The 25,891-nt window shown below is 48.7% G+C and overlaps 2 protein-coding genes across 5 annotated transcripts in view; one reads left to right on the forward strand and one right to left on the reverse strand.

Moving 5' to 3' along the window:
• The first annotated feature begins 288 nt into the window (after positions 1-288).
• WFS1 (wolframin ER transmembrane glycoprotein) lies at positions 289-13,120 on the forward strand. 3 transcript variants are annotated; one of them, XM_087875500.1, is made up of 7 exons: positions 289-495; positions 4,581-4,657; positions 6,130-6,274; positions 6,549-6,719; positions 8,973-9,056; positions 9,152-9,303; positions 10,325-13,120. In XM_087875500.1, exons 2-7 carry the CDS (start codon positions 4,589-4,591, stop codon positions 12,134-12,136), a joined length of 2,433 nt encoding a protein of 810 aa, XP_087731626.1. In that variant the 5' UTR covers positions 289-495; positions 4,581-4,588; the 3' UTR covers positions 12,137-13,120. The 3 variants fall into 3 exon arrangements, with proteins under 3 accessions (XP_087731626.1, XP_087731625.1, XP_060544777.2); XM_087875499.1 differs by having other exon boundaries at positions 336-504; XM_060688794.2 differs by having other exon boundaries at positions 383-646.
• Positions 13,121-14,266: 1,146 nt separating this feature from the next.
• The window catches only part of PPP2R2C (protein phosphatase 2 regulatory subunit Bgamma), a 36,734-nt gene continuing 25,109 nt past the window's right edge, over positions 14,267-25,891 (reverse strand). For both annotated transcript variants that reach the window (XM_034424778.3, XM_087875536.1), the window contains 6 exons: positions 24,388-24,500; positions 21,430-21,607; positions 19,081-19,245; positions 17,351-17,520; positions 16,068-16,159; positions 14,267-14,824 (listed from right to left, as the gene is read on the reverse strand). In XM_034424778.3, the coding sequence (XP_034280669.1) occupies positions 14,533-14,824; positions 16,068-16,159; positions 17,351-17,520; positions 19,081-19,245; positions 21,430-21,607; positions 24,388-24,500 (1,010 nt within the window). In that variant the 3' untranslated portion in view covers positions 14,267-14,532. The remainder of the gene's footprint in view (positions 14,825-16,067; positions 16,160-17,350; positions 17,521-19,080; positions 19,246-21,429; positions 21,608-24,387; positions 24,501-25,891) is intronic.

Genomic DNA, 25,891 nt, shown 5'->3' on the forward strand with positions numbered 1-25,891 from the left:
CAGGGAAGCAACTAAATAACTAAATAAATAACTCAATAACTCAATCAATCAATTGTTCCAGGGAAGCAACTAAATAACTAAATAAATAACTCAGTAACTCAATCAATCAATTGTTCCAGGGAAGCAACTAAATAACTAAATAAATAACTCAATAACTCAATCAATCAATGTTCCAGGGAAGCAACTAAATAACTAAATAACAACTCAATAACTCAATGAATGAATGAATGTGCCAGGGAAGCCTGAGAAGAGGAGAGAAGGCTCGGACCCCCCCATCCACTCAGCCCTCCCCAGCCGGCCTTGGAGGCTCCGCCGCCTGCCCGCCTTCCGTCCCGCCCGCCCGCCCGCCGAGGGCCGCCCCAGACGGGGAAGGCAGAGCTACCCAGCGGCGGCGGCTCCTCCTCCCCGGGGATCCCGCTCGCCTCCTTCCCGTCCGCGCAGGGGCAGCCGAGGAGGGCCAGGATCGCGGCCGCCCTGCAGCCGGGAAACAAGCAGGCAGGCAGAGTGGGTCGGTGGGCGGGCGGGGGTCTCTCTCTCTCTCTCTCCGCTTCCCCCCGGCTTCTCTTCCTTGGATGCGCGTCCCCGCCGAGCTCGGGCACGCGCTTGCGGGATCCCGAGTCTTTTACTGCCTTCGTGTCCGGGAACGGTGGGTGGCGGAGTTTGGGGAGGGGTCGCGAGAGACCCTCCCTCCGTTGGGCTTTGGTGGTGGGGGGTTTGTCCCCCTTTGCGGGGGAAGCTCCAAGCGGGGTTAAGGGGGGGCTGGCTGGGTGGAGTGTGGGGGGTGGGGGTCCCTACAGGGTTGGGTTGGGCGTCTTGGAGGGGCGGGGGTCGCGAGAGACCCCCGCGAGGCTTTGGGTTCCCCCCATCCCTTGTGGGGGGAAACTCCAAGCCGAGTTAAGGGGGGCTTGGGCTGGCCGGGTGGGATGGAGTGGGGGGGGAGGGGATGCGAAGCTGCAGGTACTTTAATTCCCCCCCCCTTCCCTAGAAAGGCAGAGAAAGCCCCCTCCCCATCATCCCCGCCCCTCCCCTCCATCTCTTCCTTGCATTGCTCAGCTGGCATCTGGCAAAAAGTTGCAGACCTCTTTGCAACCAAGCGGAGTGGCGGGGGGGGGGGGGGAAGGGGGCCCGAAGCAACGACACCCCCCCCCAAGTCCCAAGAAACAATTCCCATGTTTGCAAAATCAGGGGTGACACAAGCCCCCTCCCCCTGGGATGGACGCAGGGCTGAATATTGGGGGGCTGGAGAGAAAAAAGGAGTTTTTTTTTTAATAAAAGATGATGATGAGTGGGCATCTTGAGCCCATCCTTCCGGCCTTGTGACTGGACCGGGCAGCTGCAGAGGAGGGAGGGAGGGAGGGAGGATGACGCCCAGCTCCACTTAGGGAGAAGGAGGGGGGTGGAGGGGGGGTCTTTGCTGGGCTGGATAAACAGCCTGTCCCAGCACACCCTTAAAAGGGCCAGAGAGAGAGAGAGTTACACACTCAAAGTAAACCTCCTGGAGATATTTGGCCAAGACTGAGATGTTTTGGATCCTGGTTGGGATTTCCTGGCACCCGCTGACACTAGAAAATCTCTAAACAGGAAGAGAGGTGGTGCGCAAAAGAGGGAGGGAGGGAGAGAAAGAGGGGAGGAGGAAGAGAGAGGGGGAGGAAGAGGGAGGGAGGAAGATGAGGGAGGGTGGGACAGAGAGAAAGGAGAAGGAGGGAGGGTAGGGAGGGAGGAAAGGAGAGAGGAAGGAAAGAAAGAAGGAAGGAGGAGGGAGGGAGGAAAGGAGAGAGGAAGGAAAGAAAGAAGGAAGGAGGAGGGAGGGTTGAAAGGGAAGGAGGGAAGAGAGAGGGGAAGGAAGAGGGAGGGAGGGACAGGAAGGAGAAGGAGGGTAGAGAAGGAGGGAGGAAAGGAGAGAGGGAGGAAAGAAGGAAGGAGGAGGGAAGGAGGGAAGAGAGGGGAAGGAAGAGGGAGGGAGGGACAGGAAGGAGAAGGAGGGAGGGTAGAGAAGGAGGGAGGAAAGGAGAGAGGGAGGAAAGAAAGAAGGAAGGAGGAGGGAGGGAGGGAGGAAAGGGAAGGAGGAAAGAGAGAGGGGAAGGAAGAGGGAGAGAGGGAGGGAGAGAGGAAGGAGAAGGAGGGTAGAGAGGAAGGGAGGAAAGGAGAGAGGAAGGAAAGGGAAGAAAAGAGGAGGGAGGGAGGAAAGGGAAAGAAGGGGGGAAGGAAGAGGGAGGGAGGGAGAGGAAGGAGAAGGAGGGAGGGTAGGGAGGGAGGAAAGAAGAGAGGAAGGAAAGAAAGAAGGAGAAGAAAGAGGGAGGGACGAAGAGAGAGAGGAAGGGAGGAAAGGGAAGGGAGAAGGGAGGGAGGGACAGGAAGGAGAAGGAGGGAAAGTAGAGAGGGAGGGAGGAAAGGAGAGAGGAAGGAAAGAAATAAAGAGGGAGGAAAGGAGGGAAAAGGAAGGAAGGAAAGGGAAGGGAAGGAGAGGAGAGGGAGGAAGGAAAGAAAGGATGGAAGAAGGAGAGGGGGAAGGAAGGAAGGAAGGAAGGAAGAAAGAAGGAAGGAAGGAAGGAAAATATTTCTGGCCCTATTTGTTGAAGGGATCTCTTGCAGCCAGACCTTGTGTAAATGACCCTGGGGTGCCTTCTCCCCCACTCTCTGGCTGGGCCCTTCCGCCACTCTTAGACCCGGGGCCAGAGCCCTTTTCAGCCCCTCCCCTTGCGCCCGGCTGGGAAGGTCAAGGATGAAAAGATAGCAGAAGCTGAAGGCCATCGCCAGAAAAAATCGACACACCCATCCCAGGAATTTATTTATTTTTTTTAAACACCTCCTAACAACTTTTAGTGATGCTTCCTCCCCTTCCCTTCGTTTGTTTTCCCCAATTACTAACCTAAATATTTCTACATTTCATGGCCCTTCCGCTTCTTATTATTTTATTTTAGCTACTGTTTTATAACCAAGGTAGCTTCATTTCAGCCGAGCAGTTGAAAACCATGGCTTGATGCCTAGCCAACTGCTTAAAGGTGGGTTCGAAGGATGCTCTTTTTGGATGGCTGCAGCCATTGGCTGAAGCTTGGCATCCCAATCTTAGGACATAATGCGGTTTCTTAAGAGCAGCTCAGATGCTATTTTTTGGGGTGGGGGGGTCCCCCAAGGAAGAGCCCCTTGCACCTCGGCTGAAAAGAGCTCCGTTTCTATCTGCGTTGTAACCCCTCCTTTAATTTATTTATTTATTTATTTATTGGTTCGATTTATATGCCGCCCCTTCTCCGGAGACTCAGGGTGGTTTACAATGCGTTAAGCAATATTTATTTGTATTCATTTATTTATTTTATTCAATTTGTATACCGCCCTTCTCCTAGTGGACTCAGGGCGGTGCACAGCCAAAACTAAAACACATAACAATACAAAATTTAAAATTATTTAAAAGAATTATATACTTTGGCCCAATTTTAAAATAGCCTTCATACTTTTGTATATACCTGCTTAGTAGGGTTTTCGGGTCCCCCTAAGCGGTGTTCTTTTTTTTAAATACAAAGTCAGCTTATTGCCCCCACAATCCGGGTCCTCATTTAACCTAAACTTCCAAGGTCGTTCCATAATCCTGTCCTTTTGGAGATGGTTTGAAGTGAGAGAAGCGGAGATCGTTAAACACTTTAGATCAAGTTACATATTGCGGGTCAAATATTTAAACGATTGACCTCGTCACAAAAGAAATGGAGATTGCTTAACGTCGTGAAATGGCAGGATATTGCATTTCTAAATTTCACAAGTTGGTCTAGACGAGGGGTCGGCAACCTTAAAACACTCAAAGAGCCATTTGGACCCGTTTCCCACAGAAAAGAAAACACCGGGAGCCACAAAAACCCTTCCCGAGCCTGACTATTTCTTAAGCGGCCACAAAACTAGCCTATCTAGTTGAATTAAATGTTCTGTTTTCTTCTGAAACTTTTCATGGATTTATCCATGGTTGGCCTACCGGGGGTTGAAAATCTCAATAAATTGTGTGGCGCACATCGGCAGTCGTGCCGCATATTTTGAGTGACAGGGAGCCACAGCGAAGGGGTGGAAAGAGCCACATGCGGCTCCAGAGCTGCAGGTTGCTGACCCCGTGGTCTAGAGAGACGGTAGCAGCTAAACTCCCTAAATTATTGTCTATATTGGAATTTCTGTCCTGGAATTAACGTGCCAAGTTGTTTCAAGGACAACAAACGACTAGATTTTTCTCCCTTTAAGGGTGTTGGCCGTATCTTAGGATCCTAAACCAAGTCTACTTTTCGGTGTGCACTCAAGTTGCCTCGCTACTCAAGGAAAATATTTTGCTTAAAAGACGTCTTTTCCAAGGAGCGTGTCACCCAAGGAGAACTGTCACAAGTTGCTAAGCCCTGCCCAAAGACTGGCACCCCGGGCTGAATAGATTGACACCCGGGCCAGCTGTCTGTTTTGCCCTCTTGGTGACACTGGATTCGAGAAGTCTCCTGTCCTTGCGGTGGGGAGATCACCGGGCTGGGAGTAAAGCTGGAAAATCTCTCTCTCTTTCCCTCCACCCGTCTCTCTCTCTCCCTCCCTCTCTCTCTCTCTCTCTCTCCTGGCTTTTCTAGAAATCGCGATGGATGCCCCCAATTTTGAAGAACTGTTGGCCAGAGCAAAAGCTGGAGAGCCGAAGTCGCAAACAGAGGTTATTGTGCATGTTTTCCTACTGTCCTTACCTCTTTTTTTTTCGTTAAACGTTTTAAGGAAATAATATAGACAAGGAGGCATTGAAAAAGAAATACAAAATAAAAAGTAAGTAAACAAGGGCTCTAGAGAAGGCTGTGGGGAGTACATTTTTCCTAGATATTTATGTATTTATTTATCTATTTTATAAAATTTGCATGCCACCCTATCTCCAAGGACTCAGGGCGGCTCATAGCAACAGTCGACCAAGCGACTGTTAAAAACAACGAATATACATAAAAAAAATCAAAGTTTTTTTTTTAAAAAAAATTTAAAATATACTACCCCATCAGTTTACCCCATCGTATTACAGGTACTTCTCCACAATTCTCCACTTACCACCACAATTGAGCCCCAAACGTCTGTCGTTAAGCGAGACATTTGTTAAGTGAGTTTTCCCCTGCTTTATGACCTTTCTCGCCCGGGGAGCTAAGAGAATTGCCACAGATGTTAAATTAGTAACACGGTTGTTAAGTGAATCTGGCTTCCCCTGTTGATTTTGAAGGTCGCAAAAAGGGGATCATGTGACCTTGGGACGCTGCAACGGTCATAAGTATGAACCAGTTGCCGAGCGTCTGAATTTTGATCACGGAAGTGTGAAAAATGGTCCTAAGTTACTTTTTTCAGTGCCATTGTAACTTTGAAAAGTCGCTAAAGGAACTGTTTGTAAGTCGAGGACTACCTGTACAAGAGTAAAATAATAACTGTTATTATTTTATATATTATATATAAAACTCCACATTGGCAACAGGAAGGGCATCCGGGCAGTAAACACTCAGCTGCATTCAGTTGCCCAGACTTCACCCTTCAAGGAATTACGGGGTCTTTGAAAGAAGATGATATTATATTATATTATATTATATTATAGTATAGTATAGTATAGTATAGTATAGTATAGTATAGTATAGTATAGTATAGTATAGTATGTTATATTATGTAATGTAATGTAATGTAATGTTATGTAATGTTATGTAATGTTATGTTATGTTTGTTATGTTATGTTATGTTATGTTATGTTATTGTTATATGTATTATAATATATTATATTATATTATATTTATTATATTATATTTATTATACTATATTATATTATACTATATTATATTTATTATATTATATTATATTATTTATTATATTTATTATACTATATTATATTATATTTATTATATTATATTATATTTATTATATTATATTATAACAAGGGTTCTAGAAGGTCATGGAGATGACAGTCTTCCTAGATATTACAGGTAGCCTTCAGTTTATGACCACAGTTAAACCCAAAATGTCTGTCACTAAGCGAGACATTTGTTGAGTGTGTTTTGCTCCATATTATGACCTTTCTTACCCTGGTTGTTAAGTGAATCACTGCAGTCGTTAAGTGAGAAACGCATTTTCCCGATCGAAACGTGGGCTAAAACCTTCCGTTTTTCACAGGTGGGGAAGCACTACCTGAAGCTGGCCGAAGAGCAGGATGAGGAGCTGAACAGCTGCAGCGCCCTGGAGTGGTTGATCCTGGCGGCCAAACAGGGGCAGAAGGAAGCCCTCCAGATCCTGCGAACCTGTTTGGCTGAAGGAAAAGGTAGGATCCCGCGCTTTCACACACGGGCGGTCCTCGATTTACAACAGTTTGCTCCGCAACCGTTCAAAGTTGAAAACGGGGACTCGCGGCCTTTTTTAACCTTTGCGGCATTCCGCGTGATCACACGGCCAAAATGCTTCTAGTCTCTTCTTCCGTCAGAAACCCACTTTCCATTCTGTAGAAGCAGGATACAAAACCTCCATAGAGTGGTGGGTTTTGCAACTGGAGGAAGTCAGATCTAACCTTGGCCATTTCCCCTTCTCTTCTCCTTGAGGCATCACGTCAGAAAACGTGGAAGAGGTGAAGAGGTTATCATCCGAGACTAATTTGGAAAGAGCCGTGAGAAAAGCTGCTTTGGTCATCTACTGGAAATTAAATCCGAAGAAGAAAAAGGAACTGGCTGTTTCAGAACTATTAGAAAACGTTGGCGAAGTGGACAGAGAAGGTTTGTTATCGTTTATTTGCAAGTTAAATCTGTGTGCTTAACCAGAGGGGATTGGGTTAGCCGAGATGGGTGGTTTATAACTTTAATAAAAAACTTATAAGTATTCCTCGACTTACAACAGTTTTTAGGGACCCTTCAAAGTTGCAACGGGACTGAAGCAAGTGACTTAATGACCTGTTTTTCATCATTTCCCCACGATGAGGTGGTCAAAATTCAGACACTTGGCCACAGATTCATATTTATGACGGTCGTAGTTTCCCGGGCTCATTGGCGACCTTCCAACAACCAAAGTCAAGGGGGAAAGCCAGATTCTCTGAACAACGGGGTGACTAACTAATCCACTGCAGTGATTCACTTAACAACGGCGGCAAGGAAGGTTGTAAGATGGGACAAAACTCACTTAACAAACGTCTCACTGAACAAGAGAAAGGTTGGGCTCGGTTGTGGTCGTACGTCGAGGACTACCTGTACTTCCGTTTCAGGGTAGAAGGCCGACCTTCTCCCCTTTCTAGACACGCTTCTGAATGGCCGAGGATGTGTGGAAGCGCTTCACAAAAAAAGTGTGTAGAAATCACAATCTTAGCTTCATTTATATTAAGGCGGTTTCCATCCTTCCTGAAGACTTCCTCCTGCTGCTGTAGTATTTCTTGGCAGCAGAGGTCCTTGGGCCAACTCTCCATCCACGGTCATTTTCAGCTAATTGCACACTCGTGTGGGTTTCTGAACAGAGTTGTCTAACCTTATCTATAGCGTAGTTATTCTGGTCTGCTCCCTGACCCCCATTGCCTGTGGGCCAGCCTGGAGGAAGACTGCTATCTTGTCTGGATGAGTTCAGGAGTTCATGTTGGCCCAGCTCTGCCTGGGCAGATCTCAATCTCAGCATCTTGAACATGTCAACTGTCCAGTTGGCGAATCCTGAAAAAGAAACTCCTTTACCAACTTTACTGAATAAATTGGCACAGAAGCAGCAAAACCAGCTCTGGATTTCCCACGCGAAAGCACGCATACTTCATTCCAATCCCTTTCCCCACGGGCCACCCACACTCCACTGCGTCCACCAATCCCTTCTGTTCCTTTTGTTATGGGAACCAGCCTGCCACTCTGGAACATTTGCCCCGGGTGTCCTTGAAAGGGGGAGCCGTATCTCATGGGAACCACGATGCTTGGATGCCATCCCTGCCCCCTCGCAGCCCAATTCACCAGCACCCTTATTTTTCGTCAAGCTGTGAGCAAAGCGGAATATAGCTGAAAGTTGAGTCAGTCTCGACAGGTAGGCTTCAACTCCATCCATGCTGGCTGAGGAATTCTGGGGAGAGGGGAGAGGGTTGAAGCCCACCCATCCGAAAAGTGGCTGAGATTGAATGTCTGTGGAGATTCTCAGTCCTCCAGATCTTGGTTGTCTCAAAGGTGCTTTTTCCAGGGGTGAAATCTACTTACCTTCCCAACCGGTTCGGAAGTGCACGCATGTCACATGCACTTGAAACCCTTCTGCACATGTGCAGAGGGTAAAAAACAGGTTACTTCCTGGTTAAAACCAGGAAGTAACAGCAACCGGGCGGGTAGACGGAGCCTTGCTCCGCCATTGCTACCGGTTCTCCGAACCACCGGCTGCCATCGCTACCAATTTGGCCGAACCGGTTCGAACCGGAATCATTTCACCCCTGGCTTTTTTCCCAAAAGACTTTTTTTTAATTTTCTTTTTCTTTGGAAACGTTTCGCTCAGTGGTGGGATGCTGCCAGTTTAACAACCGGCTCGGTGAGGGCATGTGCGTGCACCTAAGGCGCTTGCACACAGCACTAAAAATGGAGCGTTTAGAAGCTCAGCTGCTTACCTCCCAAGTCAGTAAGTAGAACAGTGAGGGGGCGGGGAATCAGCTGTGCCACGCGATTGAGAGGAGCTACAAAGCAGGAAATAAAGGACATGATAGAGCGGGGACAGGTGGGTGGGGACAACTGATCATCCGCACTACCGGTTCGCCCGAACTGACTGAATTCCACCTCTGCTTTCGCTCCTCATCCAAAAAGCTTCTTCAGTTTAATTCTTCTTCAGTTCAGTTTGCTGAAGCTGAGACACCCTGGCTGAGATGACCTCGGGGCCTGCCAATGAGTGGGGTTCCTGGCTATGGGGAAAGACATGGGGGCTTTCTATGTGTTTGGGGGGCTTCGTGGGAGGGGGCTATTCATTTGTTTTAACCCTTTTGTGTCCCGCTTCTCTTTAAAACTCTTCACACCTACCTGTGTTTCCGAGAACAGGCCAGGGAGACCAGCGTCCGGGACCTCTTCCAAAGACCGTCCAGAAGCAGAGAAGGATGCTGGAGAGATTGGTCAGCAGCGAAGGTAGGGGAGGGCTGCCTGGGTGGGACCCTCTCCTCTTTAGACCCTTCTGCCACCTTCTGCTCATAGAGATTTTTTTTCTCTTGAATGCTTTTTAGCTAAGAATTACATCGCCTTTGATGACTTCGTTGAAATAACCAAGAAGTACGCCAAGGGTATCATCCCATCAAGTATGATCCCTCAGGATGAAGACGATGAGGACGATGAGCTGACAGGAAAGAGCCCCGAGGAACTCCCCTTCCAACAAAAGGTGAACGGCTGGAGGACTTCGATGCCATACTTTCCTCCCACCCATTTGCTCGGGGTGGGCGAAGGATACACAGAGGACCCTGAAAGGGTTCCCAGAGAGCAGTCCACAAAGGAGGGAGAGCATGGCAAGCATGGACCAGGTGGGCCAAAGAACCCCTCCATTGGAGAGTCTCCAGAAGGCCCAGTTTCAGGTCTTAGGTAGTGGGGCCACTGGGACCACCCAGACTCAGGTGCGGAGCCAAAGGTGGGTCTTATCGAGACTCCCCAACTGTAGTGAAAAAGGGAAGAGCTTGCTTTGTTGAGATTCAGCCCATTGGTCACGTAGTTGTGTGGTCTTCAGCTCCTGGGCAGCACCCTCCAGAGATCTGTGTACCACTTCAAATGCACTTCCCAACCTTGGTTGGGCAACAGATTAGAGTGGGTGGGCCTTGGCTGCAGCCCCTTTGCAGGTTTACCTACCTAGGCTTTTTCTGATCTCTTGTGGCTTGCCACTGGAGCAGGGGTCTCCAACCTTGGCAACTTGAAGACTTGTGGACTTCAACTCCCAGAATTCCTTGGCCAGCTTTGCTTTAAGACTTGTGGATTTCAACTCCCAGAATTCCTCAGCCAGCAAAGCTTTAAGACTTGTGGACTTCAACTCCCAGAATTCCTCAGCCAGCAAAGCTTTAAGACTTGTGGACTTCAACTCCCAGAATTCCTCAGACAGCAAAGCTTTAAGACTGGTTTAAAAGCTGGCTGAGGAATTCTGGGAGTTGAAGTCCACAAGTCTTCAAGTGGCCACGGTTGGAGACCCCTGCACTGGAGTAAAGAGGTGCAGTTGGGCCTCTCTGTCTCTTGGGAAGATAACTTTGCAGTCACTCCCAACACGTTTATTTGTCTGAAGGGACAAAACAGGGCCTTGACAAACTTAAGTTTGTTTCCTGTCCTAGTCAGCCCACCAGTCTTCTCCAAAAGGGACTTTTGGGGTTCATTTGGTCCCCTCTTCTGTTTGGGATGACCTGTGCATGGCCTTCTCTTTCCAGATCATCAAGTATCCCCTCCATGCCATCATGGAAGTCAAAGAGCACCTGATCGAGGTGGCCTCCAAAGCTGGCATGCACTGGTTGTCCACCATCGTCCCGACCCACCAGATCAACGCCCTGCTCTTCTTCTTCGTCCTCAGCAACCTGACCATTGACTTCTTCGCCTTCTTCATTCCCCTCGTGATTTTCTACCTCTCTTTCATTTCCATGGTGATTTGCACCCTGAAGGTCTTCCAGGACAGCAAAGCGTGGGAGAACTTCCGCACCCTCACGGACCTCCTGCTTCGTTTCGAGCCCGATCTGGATGTTGACGAAGCGGAAGGGAATTTTGGCTGGAATCACCTGGAGCCCTATTTCCACTTCCTGCTCTCGGTCCTCTTCGTCCTTTTCTCCTTCCCGATTGCCAGCAAGGAATGGATGCCCTGCTCCGAGCTGGCCACCGTTTCCGTTTTCTTCATGGTGACAAGTTACATGAGCTTGTGCACCAGCGCGGAGCCTTACACGCGAAGGGCCCTGCTGACCGAGGTGACTGCGGGGGCCCTCTGCCTGCTGCAAGGGGCCCCCGACCACTGGGGTCACGTGAAGCTCCTGGGTAAAACATTTTACACCCTTCCTCTCGGTAGCGTCCTGGTGCTGAACCTCAGCCTCCCTTGTCTCTTGTTCCTGTACTTGTTTTACCTTTTCTATCGCATGGCACGACTGAAGAAATGGAAGGGCGTCTATTGCTACTTGGTTCCTTACTTGGTCTGCTTCATGTGGTGTGAACTCTCGGTCGTGATTCTCCAGGAATCAACCGGCCTTGGTCTCCTTCGGGCTTCCGTGGGCTACTTTTTATTCCTGTTCGCCCTTCCGATCTTAATGTTGGGCATCGCCCTGATGGGCTTTTTCCACTTCCTAAGATGGCTGGTAACGTTGGAGCTGACCAAGATCGTGGTCACGCTCGTCCTCTGTGCAGTCCCTCTGGTCTTCCACTTGTGCACGCGGGCCAGACTCTCCGCAGTCGAAATGGTGAAGTCCTTAACCAAGAGTTCCATTGTGAAGCTTATTCTGGTCTGGCTTTCTGCCATTGTGCTCTTCTGCTGGTTTTACGTCTACCGCTCGGAAGGGATGAAGGTGTACAATTCGACGTTGACGTGGAATCAGTACGGGTTTCTCTGCGGGCCCCGGGCTTGGAAAGAAACCAACATGGCGCGAACTCAAATTATATGCAGTCATCTGGAAGGCCATCGGGTCACCTGGACGGGGCGATTCAAGTACGTCCGAGTGACCAGCATTGAGAACAGCGCCGAGTCCGCCATAAATATGCTTCCATTTTTCCTTGGGGACTGGCTGAGATGTTTGTACGGAGAAACGTACCCCGCGTGTGACCCCAAAAACACCACCCTGGAAGAGGAGGAACTCTGTCGCTTGAAGTACTTGACCAAGCACAACTGTCACATCAAGAGGTTCGACCGGTATAAATTCGAAATAACAGTGGGCATGCCCCTCAGTGGCGGGAACGGCAACCGGGCCCCCGAGGAAGACGATGTCACCAAGGACATTGTGCTGAAGGCCAGCAATGAGTTCAAGCAGGTTCTGCTGAACCTGAGGCAAGGCAGCCTGGTTGAGTTCAGCACCATCCTGGAAGGCCGCCTGGGGAGCAAGTGGCCGGTCTTTGAGTTGAAGGCCCTTTCCTGCTTGAACTGCCTGTCGAAACTCTCCCCGGCAGGCCGGCACGTGAAAGTAGAACACGACTGGCGAAACACCGTCCATGAAGCGTTCAGATTTGCCTTCAATTTTCTGTTCTCCCCTTTCCTGTCCGTTGCCTATTGAGCTCCGCTTGCTACCCTGTTTCCCCCAAAAATAAGACCTCCCCTGATAATAAGCCCAATCGGGCTTTTGAGCCACATGGCAATAAGGCAAACAAGCGCTTATTTCAGGCTTCAAAAAAAAATATAAGACGGTCTTATTTTTGGGGAAACACGGTAACACCTGCTCTTGGTTGGTCGCAGTCAGATATAACGGCATGTAGCGCGGTACGTCATACGGTCCTAATACTTTTTCTGCCTTGCACGATGATCTCTACATCTAAAAGGACGCCTAGCTGCGTATTGATGGAAAGCATAAGAAGCAGGATTTTCTAAAGGACTAACGCCATGATGGCGAACCTATGGCAGGTGTGCCAGAAGTGGGACGCAAAGCCCACTCTGGCGGCTAGCTAGTTTTTGGGTTTCCGGCACTCCAGCACATGCACGCACGTTCTGGTTTAGGCACTCGGTGCCAAAAAGGTTCGCCAACGCTGGATTAATCTATCTAACCAAAGATGCTAAAAACACAACTTTGCCTTCTATTTATTCTCAATAATCGACTGTATTCCACAGGTGACAGCTGTAACATTGACAAAAATGTCAAAATGAGGGTGCGTGATGAAGCCCGGGCAAAAATGCTCCAATTTACGACTTGTGCCAGGCGCCAAGAGAACAGGGTTTTAGTGTGGAGATGACCTTCCATTCTCCCTTTGCTCCTAAGCCCCATGGACTGCAGAGGAACCGTATTCCGGAGGAAATAAATTCTCTGCCAATAATTAAATCCTGCGAACAGAATTGAACTAATTCAGCGGTACGAGTGGGTGATTATTTTTTTTTTCCAGAGGAAAGGGCCTTCATTCAGTCCCCGTTTTTCTTTTCCTCCAGAAAAAAGGCGGAGAGGAAATGGTTTAAGCGAATAAACATGATTGCTTAACTCTGGAAATGGTAATGAACCATCCGGAGATGAATCTGTCCTTCTGATCACAAGCATAAAATAATGATTTAAAAATATGACAAACACTTTGCCGTCTTTTGTTGTTGTTGTTGTCTCTTTATATGCACATAGTATGTTTACATACCAGATTCCGCATCATGCATGGAATAGCCACTGGAGATTTTGTAGCACGCCTCGCCTTACTTTGAGGTCAAGTAAATTGTCCTCAGTTCTGGGCTAATGGATCCTCCTCCCCGTCTCCTTCTGAATCTTTTATCAGCCTGGTTTAAATATGAAGAGGGCCTTGCCCAATTATTCATCTTTATTCCTAATTATTAGGGTTTCTCCGAGATTGGGAGAACAGCAAATAGAAGAAATTTGCAAAAGCCCACCAACATCCCAAGCTGCAACCTCTGCTCTTTGAAATTGAGGATACCAATTCTGAAATGTAATAATAATAGTAACAGAGTCGGAAGGGACCTTGGAGATCATCTAGTACAACCCCCTGCTATTAGTAGCTTGAGTTGGTATTTAGGCTGTCGGTTTGAGCCCCGAGCCCGGCGATTTGGCTGCCAACGTTTTGTCGCCATTCGAGGAGACCTCGTCGGTGAGCTTTGAATTGTGCTCGTCTGTACAGACGAACACAATTCAAAACGCACCGACGACGTCTCCTCGAATGGTGACAAAACGTTGGCAGCCAAATCGCCAAGCTCGGAGCTCAAACCGACAGCCTAAATGCCACTTATATTTTAAGAGTTTAGTTTCCCTGTTTTTAAGATTTTTCTCAAGGCTGGTTGGGGCAGCAGGATGAAGCTGAGTGATGTATATTTACCCCAGCATCACGTTGGGGTTATGCAGTGGTGAAATGCTGCCAGTTTAACAACTGGTTCGGTGAGCGTGTGCTTAAGGCACTTGCGCGCAGCACTCAAAATGGAGCATTTAGAAGCTCAGCTGCTTACCTGCTTATCTTCCAAGTCAGCAACGGTAAGTAGAACAGCGAGGGGGGGGGAAATCAGCTGTGCCACGCGATTGAGATGAGATACAAAGCAGGAAATAAAGGACAGGATAGAACAGGGGCGTGAGGGTGGGACCAACTGGCCGTTGGCACTACCGGTTGGTCCGAACCGGCTGAATTCCACCTCTGGGGTTATGACATCTGATCACAAGGATCATGTCGAACATAAAACCGGAATAAAATGATGAGTAACGGAACACGTCAGCCACCTGGTCATAAGGAGAATTTATTTTTGAGATGACTGTATGGCGGTTGCAATGAATTAAAATATAGAGTGGTCGCCAAAGGACAGTGGTGGGTCATGGAATAATTAATCCACATACATCTTATTGCTGCAGACATTTATTGGGGAGTAAGCTCCGTCGATTTGCAGGGTGTTTACTTCCCAATAAAGGTTTTTCTTTCATCAAGCAAGTAGCGGTATCAGTCCAAAGACATGTCTCTCTCTCTCTCTCTCTCTCTCCAGTGGGACCTAATGCACTTCCGTGTTCATTTTGTCTTGAAAGATATACAGATTGTTTGTGGCCGCAATAGCAATGATGTTTTCCGTGGGGTGCCAGGCGGTGTGCAAAATTTTTTGGGTGAAGTCCAGGCTGTCGGCGCTGATATCGTCTTTCCGCCTCTTGCCCCCGGCGCACACACGGCGAGGCTTCAGGATCGCCCGTGGCTTGCTGTTCTCGCGGGAGGCCTCCAAAGTCACGTCGCGCTTCGTGTTTCGGTCGAACATTCGGAAAAAGTTGTTGTAGGCCCCGGTCATGATGACGCTGCGGTAGAAGAAGAGCAGGGAGGTTAGTTAGCTGGCCAGGAAGGAGGGGAAATTCCCTGCGCTGCAGCCTTCACCCCGTATCGGAAAGCTGCCAGCGTGATTTATGCATAACGCTTCGATGGGTGAAGTCTGCAGGCAGAAAATGCTGACGCTGTAAGGCAGGGGTGTCAAGGCCTGCTTAAATCTGGCCCGGGAGACCAGCCTGTAAATATCAAAGGATCGGCCTGTGGTGCCTCTGCAAGCCAAAATGGGCCTGCGCGGCCCGTTTTCAGCCTCCTCGGCCTCCAGCACACTCTGCTGGCTAAAAACAGGCTACACAGAGGTCCCAGGAGGCCCCACATAGCCCGTTTTCAGCCTCTCCGGCCTCCAGCAGCACTCTGCCTGCCATGGCCACGCCCACCCCAGCCACGCCCACCCCTGGGCATTTCTTCCCTCCCCAGCCCTCCAAGGTCAAGCACCATCCTGATGTAGCACTCAATGAAATTGAGTTTGACACCCCCTGCTGTAAGGCCATCATGAAGAAGAGCTAGGACCGCCATCTAAAGAAGTTCTCCTGCACACAGAAGTTCTTCCTGGGAAGCCACTGTGGGAGGGGAGGAGGAAGACCCCTCCCCAGCATGAGCACGGAAGCTGCACTCAGCTGGGCAGGTTGTACAGCGCCCCTCCCCCCCGGGACCCTGTATTGCAGGCTGACTCTGCCAACTGCCAGAAGTTCAATCTTAGCCAGTTCAAGGTTGACTCAGCCTTCCATCCTTCTGAGGTTGGTAAAAAGAGGACCGGGATTGTTGGGGGCAAAAGGCTGACTCTGTAAACCGCTTAGAGAGGGCTGCAAAGGACCGTGAAGTGGTATACAAGTCCCTTTGCCTTCCTTCCTTCCTTCCTTCCTTCCTTCCTTCCTTCCTTCCTTCCTTCCTTCCTTCCTTCCTTTCTTTTTTCTCTTTCTTTCTTTCTTTCTTTCTTTCTTTCTTTCTTTCTTTCTTTCTTTCTTTTCCTTCCTTCCTTCCTTCTTTCCCTCCCTCCCTCCCAGTGGTTAGAATGCAGTATTGCAGGCTAATCCTGCCCACAGCCTGGAGTTCAATCCTGACAGGCTCAAGGTTGACTCAGCCTTCCATCCTTCCTTCCGAGGTCGGTAAAACGAGGACCCAGATTGTTGGGGGAAAGAGGCTGACTCTGTAAACCGCTTAGAGAAGGCTGTAAAACACTATGAAACATTAAATAAGTCTAAGTGCTATAGCTATTACCTGTCGGACCCGTTCCACGCACATTCAAATTTGTCAAAAATGCAGTCGTTTTCATAGAGTGAACACAACTTGCTTCTAAGGTAATCATGAACCTGTTTGGTACAGAAAAGAAGCATGTCATTATTCAAGATCAGACTATTTGTCAGTAGCCGTTGCAGCATTACATCATCTTCTTTTAACGACCCCATAATCCTTTGCAGGATGGAGTCTGGGCAACTGAATGGAGCTGAATGTTTTAATGGCCGGATGCCCTTCCTGTTGCCAGTACAGAGTTTTGTTCGGCAGATATATTCTCATCGTGCCCAGAGAGAGAAATATCTGCCTCTACCTAGGATCGAACTCACAGCCTCCTGAATGTGAGGCAAGAGCTCCACCTGCTGCATCATGGAAATGCTGCAAAGGTTGTAACTTTGCAAAACGGTCATAAATCGCTTTTTCCCATGCCGTTATAACTTTGAATGGTCACTAAACGAACTGTTGTAAGTGAAGGACTCCCTGTACATAATTTTTAAAAATGTCTAGATAAGAAATAGAGAGGGGGAGGGAGGTAGAAAGAGAGAGAGAGAGAGAGCAGGAAAAGGAGGGAGAGAAGGAGGGAAAAAGAAGGAGGGAGAGAAAGAGGGAAGGAGAGGGAAGGAAGGCAGGGAGAGGGAAAGGGAGGGAGAGGAAGGGAGGGGTAGATAGGCAGGAAGGGAGGGGGAGAGAGACAGGAAGGGAGGGGGAGAGAAAGGAAGGGAGGGGGAGGGAGAGGGGGGAAGGAGGGAGAGAAGGAGAGGGAGGGAGAATGGGAAGGAAGGAAAGGGAGGGAGGGGGAAAGGGAAGAAGGGAGGGAGAGAAAGTGAAGGAGAGGAAGGAAGAGAGAAAGGAGGGAGGGAGAGAGGAAGGGAGGGGTAGATAGGCAGGAAGGGAGGGGGAGGGAGAGGAAGGGAGGGGGAGAGAAAGGAAGGGAGGGGGGAGGGAGAGGGGGGAAGGAGGGAGAGAAGGAGAGAGGGAGAGAATGGGAAGGAAGGAAGGAGGGAGGGAGGGGGAAAGTGAGGGAAGAAGGGAGGGAGAGAAAGAGTGAAGGAGAGGAAGGAAGAGAGAGGTGGAGTCCGGCCAAGGGTTGATGAGTCGGACGGTCTCCTGGGTAGGTGGGCTTTGGTGAAAAAAATAGCAGCCCCCCTCCCAACCCCTCTGGGAGAGAACATTTCTTATGTGGCCAGATCTGTGGCCCAATGGCGCAGCAACACACATCGCTTTCATGGTATGTGTACATAGAAAGACACGGGGGGGGGGGGAAATACCTGATATATTTCTATAGGCTTTGTTTCCATATTCAGATCCCAAACTTTGACAGTGAGGTAATCCCTCGCTAGCAGGTAGCGCCCACTGTGGCTGAATTTCACATCGGACACCGAAGAAATAATTTCGGAGAAAAAGGAACGGCTGTTGGGATCTTCTGGTTCTTCATAAACTGGGGAAGGAATGAAAGGAAGGGAGGAGGGAGGGAGGAAGGAAGGAGAGAAGAGAAAGGGAGGGAAGGAAGGAAGGAATGAAAGGAAGGAGGGAGGGAGGAGAGGAGAAAGGAAGGGAAGGAAGGGAAGGAGGGAGGGAGGGAGGGAGGAACGAAGGAGAGAGGGAGGGAAGGGAGGAAGGAGAGAAGAGAAAGGGAGGGAAGGAAGGAATGAAAGGAAGGAGGGAGGGAGGAGAGGAGAAAGGAAGGGAAGGAAGGGAAGGAGGGAGGGAGGGAGGGAGGAACGAAGGAGAGAGGGAGGGAAGGGAGGAAGGAGAGAAGAGAAAGGGAGGGAAGGAAGGAATGAAAGGAAGGAGGGAGGGAGGAGAGGAGAAAGGAAGGGAAGGAAGGAAGGAGGGAGGGAGGAACGAAGGAGAGAAGAGGGAGGGAAGGAAGGAAGGAGGGAGGAAGGAAGGAAGGAGAGAAGAGAAAGGGAGGAAGGAAGGAAAGGAAAGGAAATTTAGAAGTATGTCACATTTCTACACAGCTGCTTTTCCTGTGACATTTAACATTTCTCATTTTGTGACGTCTTTTGCATATTTCCGCTTGCAATGCACGTAAAAGGAAGCCTCTCTTCCAATTCATCCTTTCCTTGTGAGGTGGAGTCCGTCTCTTGTCAAAAGTCCCGTTATCATACCGGACAAACCAATTCCCATCATTCTACAGCAGGGGGGGGGTCAAACTCGTGTTGTCGCGTCGTCATCACGTGATGCATCGTGACGGGGGAGGGCGTGGCCAGCAGATGACACATCCGGCCCCCAGGCCGTGAGTTTGACGCCCCTGTTCTACAGAATATGTCTGTCTCTTGGCCACAAGAGAGGATGTAAACCTGGATCTCTGCTCAACAGCTGGCTGTTGCAAGCCTCCTGTCTAAACAAAGCTAAACCTGGTGAGCCGGGGTGAGCTCCTGGGGGTTCGGCAGAGTCTTAGGTGATCTCTAGCCAAGGATCGTCGGGATTCGGCAAACCCCCAAATGCCACCTGTGGCTGACCCTGCCTACCCCACCCCACCCCTCCAAGGAGTCTTCATGCGGCCCGTTCATCATTCCAGGTAAGTGCAGGGGCACGCAGAGGGTCTGGGAGGGTGAAAAATGGGCCCTCCGGAAGTCCAGAAACGGGCCTGTTTCCAGCCTCCGGAAGAAGCAGTTTTTGCCCTCCCGGAGGCTTGAGGAAAGCCTCCGGAGCCTGGGGAGGGCAAAAAACACCACCATGACCCCCTAGTGGTGCAGGTGGCCAACCCACCATGGCCATGCCTGCCCAGCAATGGGGCAGCAAACCCATTGCTAAAAGATCTGGAACCCAACCCTGCTGGTAAGACATTTGCAATTATTGCAAATCTGGCTGTCCCCCCGTCTTGCGGCTGAGATGAGAGAGACTCGGCTACCCTTGTCCTTCTCAAGCCACAGGAAGAAAAAAATTAACCCGAGAAGACACCCTTTGGATGTCCTCTCCCCAACAAAACGTCTCGCCGTGCCCTGCCGCCCCACCGAAAGCTCGGGGAGAAGGCGGCTCCGTAACCTACTCTTGAAATGCTTGTCGCAGAGCGCCGAGGCCCTCATGTCGCACAGTCGGAGGGACCCCTTGCTGCTGCTGTAGACAAAGAGGTTGCAGTGGTGGGGATGGAACTCCGAGGCCGTGATGACTTCGGTCAAGTCCTCCATGTTGTCGGGTTTGATGTCCACAATGTCTGCGTTGGGAAGGCCAGTTAAGGAAAATCGTCACCAGACCAGGGTTTGGGTTGTACTTACCTTTACTACCGGTTCACAACGGGGCCGCGCACATGCGCAAAAGCTCTCTGATTACACCGGGGTCGGTGGGCAGAGCCTCCCGATGGTTTTACTACTGGTTCTTGCGAACCGGTCTGAACCAAGGGCAACCCACCACTGCGCCACGACACCAGCAACCAAGACTTTCTCATGACCAGTCTCAAGCCGAAGCTTCATTGCTTGGTGCCTGTATTACGAGAATCTTGCCAGACTGATTGCAACCTCTTGAGAACAGTCGGATAAGGCTTCGGGGATTCTGGATGCCACTCCCCGCAACGCAAGGACTCCAAACTCAGCCTGCTTTTTCACGCCTTCTCTCCAGCCTAGCCGGCTATTCCACCACAATCATTGAGCTTCGTTGCCTAGAACAGAATTGTGGAAATATGGTCCCTTTATGATTTGTGGACTTCAACTCCCAGAATTCCCGAGCCGGCTATCTTAATATATAAGACTCAGGTTCTAAGGTAGAGGTGGGGAACTATGATCTCTTTTGTAACTTCAACTCCCAGGATTCATGAGCCAGCCATGATCAGTAATGCTGGCTCGGGAATTCTGGGAGTTGAAGTCCACAAGTCATAAAAGAGTGATAGTTCCCCACCTCATTGATTCAGGAATTCTGGGAGTTGAAGTCCACAAGTCATAAAGGGGCCATATGTAGTTCCCCACTCCTGTTGACTCAGGAATTCTGGGAGTTGAAGTCCACAAGTCATAAAGGGGCCATATGTAGTTCTCCACCCTTGCTGACTCAGGAATTCTGGGATTTGTTCCCCACTCCTGTTGACTCAGGAATTCTGGGACTAGTTCCCCACTCCTGATGGCTCAGGAATTCTGGGAGTTGAAGTCCACAAGTCATAAAGGGGCCATACTTAGTTCTCCACCCTTGCTGACTCAGGAATTCTGGGAGTTGTTCCCCACCCCGATGGCTCAGGAGTAGCCGGTTCAACTCCCAGAATTCCCGAGCCGGTTATTTTAATATGGCCATACATAGTTCTACATATGGGCCATACTTAGTTCTCCACCCCTGCTGACTCAGGAATTCTGGGACTAGTTCCCCACTCCTGATGGCTCAGGAATTCTGGGAGTTGAAGTCCACAAGTCATAAAAGGACCCTCGTTTCCCACTCCTGGTCTACAACCGTTCATTTTTCTAGCAATGTTGTCGTATGTGGGTCACGGAGGGGAAAGGTATGGCATTTCCTTATCTCTCTTTTGGTGTGTCTGGGAGAAAATAGAGTAGCTCGTCCGTATGGAAGGAGGAATCAAGTGTTCCAGGGAAAAGGATACCCTCCATGAGAGAGACAAAGGGGTCTGAAAGAAGAGCAGATGAATAAGGAAAGGCCAAGGGAAGTTTTTTTGTAATTTTGGAGTGTGTGAGAAAAAAGAGGCAGTAATGTTTTATGGGAGTAACAATATAGCGCTTAGCCTTATATACCGCTTCATCGTGCTTTCCAGCCCTCTCTAAGCAGTTTACAGAGTCAGCCTCTTGCCCCCAACAATCTGGGTCCTCATTTTACCGACCTCGGAAGGATGGAAGGCTGAGTCAACCTTGGAGCCGGTCAGGATCGAACTGCTGGCACTGGGCAGAATTAACCTGCAATACTACATTCTAACCACTGGGAGGGAGGGAGCAAGGGAGGAAGGAAGGAAGGAAGGAAGGAAGGAAGGAAGGAAGGAAGGAAGGAAGGAAGGAAGGAAGGAAGGAAGGAAGGGCAAATAGTAATAGCAGTAGCACTTAGACTTATATACCGCTTCATCGTGCGTTACAGCCCTCTCTAAGCAGTTTACAGAGTCAGAGCCTCTTGCCCCCAACAATCTGGGTCCTCATTTTACCGACCTCGGAAGGAAGGACGGAAGGCTGAGTCAACCTTGGAGCCCGTCAGGACCGAACTGCCAGATTGCAGGCAGCCGGCAGTCAGCAGAAGCAGCCTGCAGTACTGCACTCTCACCACTGCGCCACCGCGGCTCGTAGTCGAACTGTTTATGCGCATAACGGAGAAATGAAAAATGCTTTGCATGGGACACAGGTGTTTGTTGGCATCTGAGGTGCCCGAATTCTACGGGCGATTCCACCTCCCACACGATCAGGGAAGCGACGCCAAAGGATACTGAAGCTCCGGTCGGTAATGGCTAAGTGCCAAAGGTTAATCCTGAGATCGTCTGCAGACATATACGTCTCACAATCACTGTTGACCGAAATGGAATTCACGTGGTAGGTGTGGCCATTTGCAAATATTTTTCTGGGACTGACCTCAACCATCAAGTCGGTCGGCTTCAGCACAGGCACCTGTAGAAATAAATACAACAGGTTTCTTCTCTGAGGGGGCCTTTGGAAGGGAGCGTACCATACAGGGAGCCCTCGACTCAACAATAATTCGCTTAGTGACCGTTCGAAGTTACAACGTCACTGGGAAAATACCCTGACTTACGACCGTTTTTTGGCCTCGCAACCATTGCTGCATGCATCCCCATGGACACGTGATCCAGATGCTTGGCCCCTGAGTTCCTCTATTTAGGACGGTGGGATCCCCTTATGTGACCTTCTGAGAAGCAAAGTCAATGGGGGGGAGGGGGAAAAAGCCAGATTCGCTGAACCACCGTGCGACTCGTTTAACGACCGCCGTGATTCCCTTAACAAACGTGGTAAGGAAAGTCGTAAAACGGGACGAAACCCATTGAATGGATTTCTCACTCTCCAACGTAAATTCTGGGGTCGGTTATGGTCGTGAAGTCGATGACTTCCTGTACCACGTTTTTGCAAAAACCTACCTCTAACTCCTGAAAAAAGAAACGTGGTCGTATGTGTGAAAAACGATCCTAAGTCACTTTTTTCAGTGACGTCGTCATTTTTAAGCGGTCACTAAATGAACTGTTGTAAGTCAAGGACGACATGAATTGTCACCGAGTTGTCCTGGATGCATCCCCAGGGTCTTTGTGCAGAAGCTGAGATCTTTCTCCTCCGTGAAGAAAACCGAATCGGAGAAAACAAGAAGAATTTCGTTCTAAGAGGCGCGTGAAAATACAAGTCAGGGTGTGCGATGTTTTGATGGTTCCAAAGAAATAGATAAGAGTGAAATACGTTGAATCTGAGGCCATTTTGTGGGAGTGCCATCCCGTCCCACCATAAATAATGGGTTGAATAACGGAGAGATTTTTGCTAAATTTGGTGCCACCAACTTTTCCAGGGAATACAATTTGCAGTAAGCTATCAGTTTGCTTTTAAATGGATCAGTGATCAGCAGGAGGAGTTAAGTGCACTGTCCGACTTTGATGCTATCTCATAAAAGATGAATTTCCAAACTGCCAATCTTTTAAGGAAATCTTCTCTTTAATTGAGCACAGCAACCGGATCATGACTCGATGCGGACAAGACTGACCTTTTGCCCCCCAATCCCTCCCTTTCCAATCCCCAATTAACTGCTTCTCATTGGCTATCTTCCAAGTCACTCCACTGACTTCTTGTCTCGTCATTTCCCAGGAATGTCTCCCTCCTCCTCATTTCCACGACGACCAGGCTTCAAAGGGATTTAGCAGGCAAAAGTTCAGGGCTTATCTCTCTCCTCTCTATGCCAGCGGTGAGACGCTAACACGCACATTCCCGGCAGGAGTGGCATTCACTTACTTTCCCTTCCGGTTCGCAAATGAGAGCCCGTGCATGTCCATGCGTGCACCCGGCCTTCCACGCATGTGCTTTGCTGGCATGCACACCTTTCGCACATGCACCCAGCCTCAAAAACATGCCTAAACAGGATGGCATAGAGTTGGGGCAGGTGAGCTGGGCCATCCGCAATTTTTGTTACCAGTTCGGGTGAATTGGTCCGAACCGGCTGATTCCCAGGTCCCGGTACAGAGATACATCCATGCAATAAGAATAACAAATAAAATATGTGAATAAATATGTGAATATTTATTCACAGAAGTCCTGCTCAGGTGCTATGGCATTTCTGCTAGAGCAGGGGTCAGCAACCTGCAGCTCCGGAGCCAAATGCAGCTCTTTGGACCCTCTGCTGTGGCTCCCTGTCACGTGATCCCACCACTGTCTGGCCCCGTCCCTCGCCTTCCCCTCCCAGTCACTCCTCGCCTGGCCTGAGAAGGTAAGGGTGACGGTGGAGGATGGAGAAGTGGCCAGGGCAGAGACAGCGAGATACAGAGAGTGGGGGAGAGAGAGAGACATAGAGAGATACAGAGAGGGGGAGAGAGAGAGAGACATAGAGAGATACAGAGAGAGAGGGAGAGAGAGAGATATATAGAGAGAGATACAGAGAGAGGGAGAGAGAGAGAGACATAGAGAGATACAGAGGGAGAGAGAGAGAGAGACAGAGATACAGAGAGAGGGAGAGAGAGATATAGAGAGAGATACAGAGAGGGGGAGAGAGAGAGACATAGAGAGATACACAGAGAGAGGAAAAGAGATATATAGAGAGAGATACAGAGAGAGGGGGAGAGAGAAAGATAGAGAGATACAGAGAGAGGGGGAGAGAGAGAGACATAGAGAGATACAGAGGGAGAGAGAGAGAGAGACAGAGATACAGAGAGAGGGAGAGAGAGATATAGAGAGAGATACAGAGAGGGGGAGAGAGAGAGACATAGAGAGATACACAGAGAGAGGAAAAGAGATATATAGAGAGAGATACAGAGAGAGGGGGAGAGAGAAAGATAGAGAGATACAGAGAGAGGGGGAGAGACAGGGACAGAGAGAGATACAGAGAGGGAGGGAGGGAGGGAGGGAGGGGAGAGAGAGATGTCAAAAGGATTTTGTGGTTCCCGGTGTTTTTTAACAACTGGTTCTCTGCCCTAATGACCGGCTGGGTAGGCGTGGCTACGGGAGTGTCATGTGACTGGTGGAAGTGAGTGACATCGAGTTGGCCACGCCCACCCAGGTTTTGTGGCTCCCGGTGTTTTCTTTTCTGTGGGAAACGGGTCCAAATGGCTCTTTGAGTGTTTAAGGTTGCAGACCCCTGTGCCCCTGAATTCAAGCCATGCAAGAGATATTTTAAATAAGAGAAAGAATTACAATCTAAACAAGGGGGGGGGGTGGAAAAACGAAAAATTATTCCTAGCACCTACCTGAAGTGAGGTCACCATAGATAATTCCTTGAGTTTTCCTTCCTCATCTTTTAAATTATATCCCTCCGGTTTCTTGTCTCGCTCGGTAATCTTCCACAATTTAATCGTTTTATCTTCAAACAAACCGAAAAGCCATCGGAGTTATGAAAAAGGGAGACGTTTCATCTTTTAGTCACTTTGTCATCACTTCGTTTTTAACATCGTACAGGGATTTCTCGACTTGACGAGAAAGTTCGTTTATGGACCAAAAGTTACAACGGCACTGGGAAAAGTTGAAATGCCAACTTGCGCTCCATTTTATGACCGTGTTTCACACCAATAACCGATTCAGCCATCCCCGTGGTCATGTCATCAAAGTTTGGACGCTTGGCAACTGACTCATATGTATGACAATTGCATTGTCCCGGGGTTATGTCATCACCTTTACCTTTGGGGAAGCCATATTCACTTAACGACTGGGTTGCTTACATAACAACGGCAGTGATCCACTTAACATCGGTGGCGAGAAAGGTCACTTAACAACTGTCTCGCTTAGCAACGGAAATGTTGACTTCCAATTGCCGTCGAAATCCGAAAACCATCTGTACTTGTGAAACTTATTTTTTTATCTTACAAACATATGGCTTGTTTATTTATCGCCTGTTTTAAATAGGGTTTTTTTTTTAAAAAAAAAATTAGAACCATGTTTCTAGAACAGACGTTCATTAGTCATGGCTAGAAATAAATCTATGGGAAATGTACGGGAACACCTGAAGGATTTTGGAGGGTTTTTTTGCATTTTCAAAGCACTTCTGATTTTATTTTTTATCCTCAAGTATGTATATCCTGCTATGTCAATAGAATAGATTAGAAGAGAAGAGAAGAGAGAAGAATAGAATAGAATAGAATAGAATAGAATAGAATAGAATAGAATAGAATAGAATAGAATAGAATAGAATAGAATAGAATAGAATAGAATTAGAGAAGGAATGGAATGGAATGGAATGGAATGGAATGGAATGGAATGGAATAAATAGAATAGAATAGAATAGAATAGAATAGAATAGAATAGAATAGAATTAGAGAAGGAATGGAATGGAATGGAATGGAATGGAATGGAATGGAATGGAATAGAATAGAATAGAATAGAATGGAATGGAATGGAATAGAATAGAATAGAATAGAATAGAATAGAATAGAATTAGAGAAGGAATGGAATGGAATAGAATGGAATGGAATGGAATGGAATAGAATAGAATAGAATAGAATAGAATAGAATAGAATAGAATAGAATAGAATAGAATAGAATAGAATAGAATAGAATAGAATAGAATAGAATAACAGAGTTGGAAGGGAACTTGGAGGTCTTCTAGTCCAACCCTCTGCTTAGGCAGGAAACCCTGCACCACTTCAGACAAATGGTTATCCAACATCTTCTTAAAAGATGGAGCATTCCATCTTTCCAACGCATTCCAGCGTTGGAGCATTCACAACTTATGGAGGCAAGTTATTCCACTGGTTAATT

Source organism: Pantherophis guttatus, chromosome 8 (assembly GCF_059756535.1).
Source record: "Pantherophis guttatus breed Tessera chromosome 8, ASM5975653v1, whole genome shotgun sequence".
Taxonomy (NCBI): domain Eukaryota; kingdom Metazoa; phylum Chordata; class Lepidosauria; order Squamata; family Colubridae; genus Pantherophis; species Pantherophis guttatus.

What these genes read in the sequence shown, in the direction of transcription:
- WFS1 (XM_087875500.1), top strand. Translation starts at nt 4,589, where the DNA reads ATGGATGCCCCCAATTTTGAAGAACTGTTGGCCAGAGCAAAAGCTGGA. An exon ending in AGCCGAAGTCGCAAACAGAG is followed by an intron (nt 4,658 to 6,129) that starts GTTATTGTGCAT and finishes CGTTTTTCACAG; the next exon opens with GTGGGGAAGCACTACCTGAA. An exon ending in TGGCGAAGTGGACAGAGAAG is followed by an intron (nt 6,720 to 8,972) that starts GTTTGTTATCGT and finishes TTCCGAGAACAG; the next exon opens with GCCAGGGAGACCAGCGTCCG.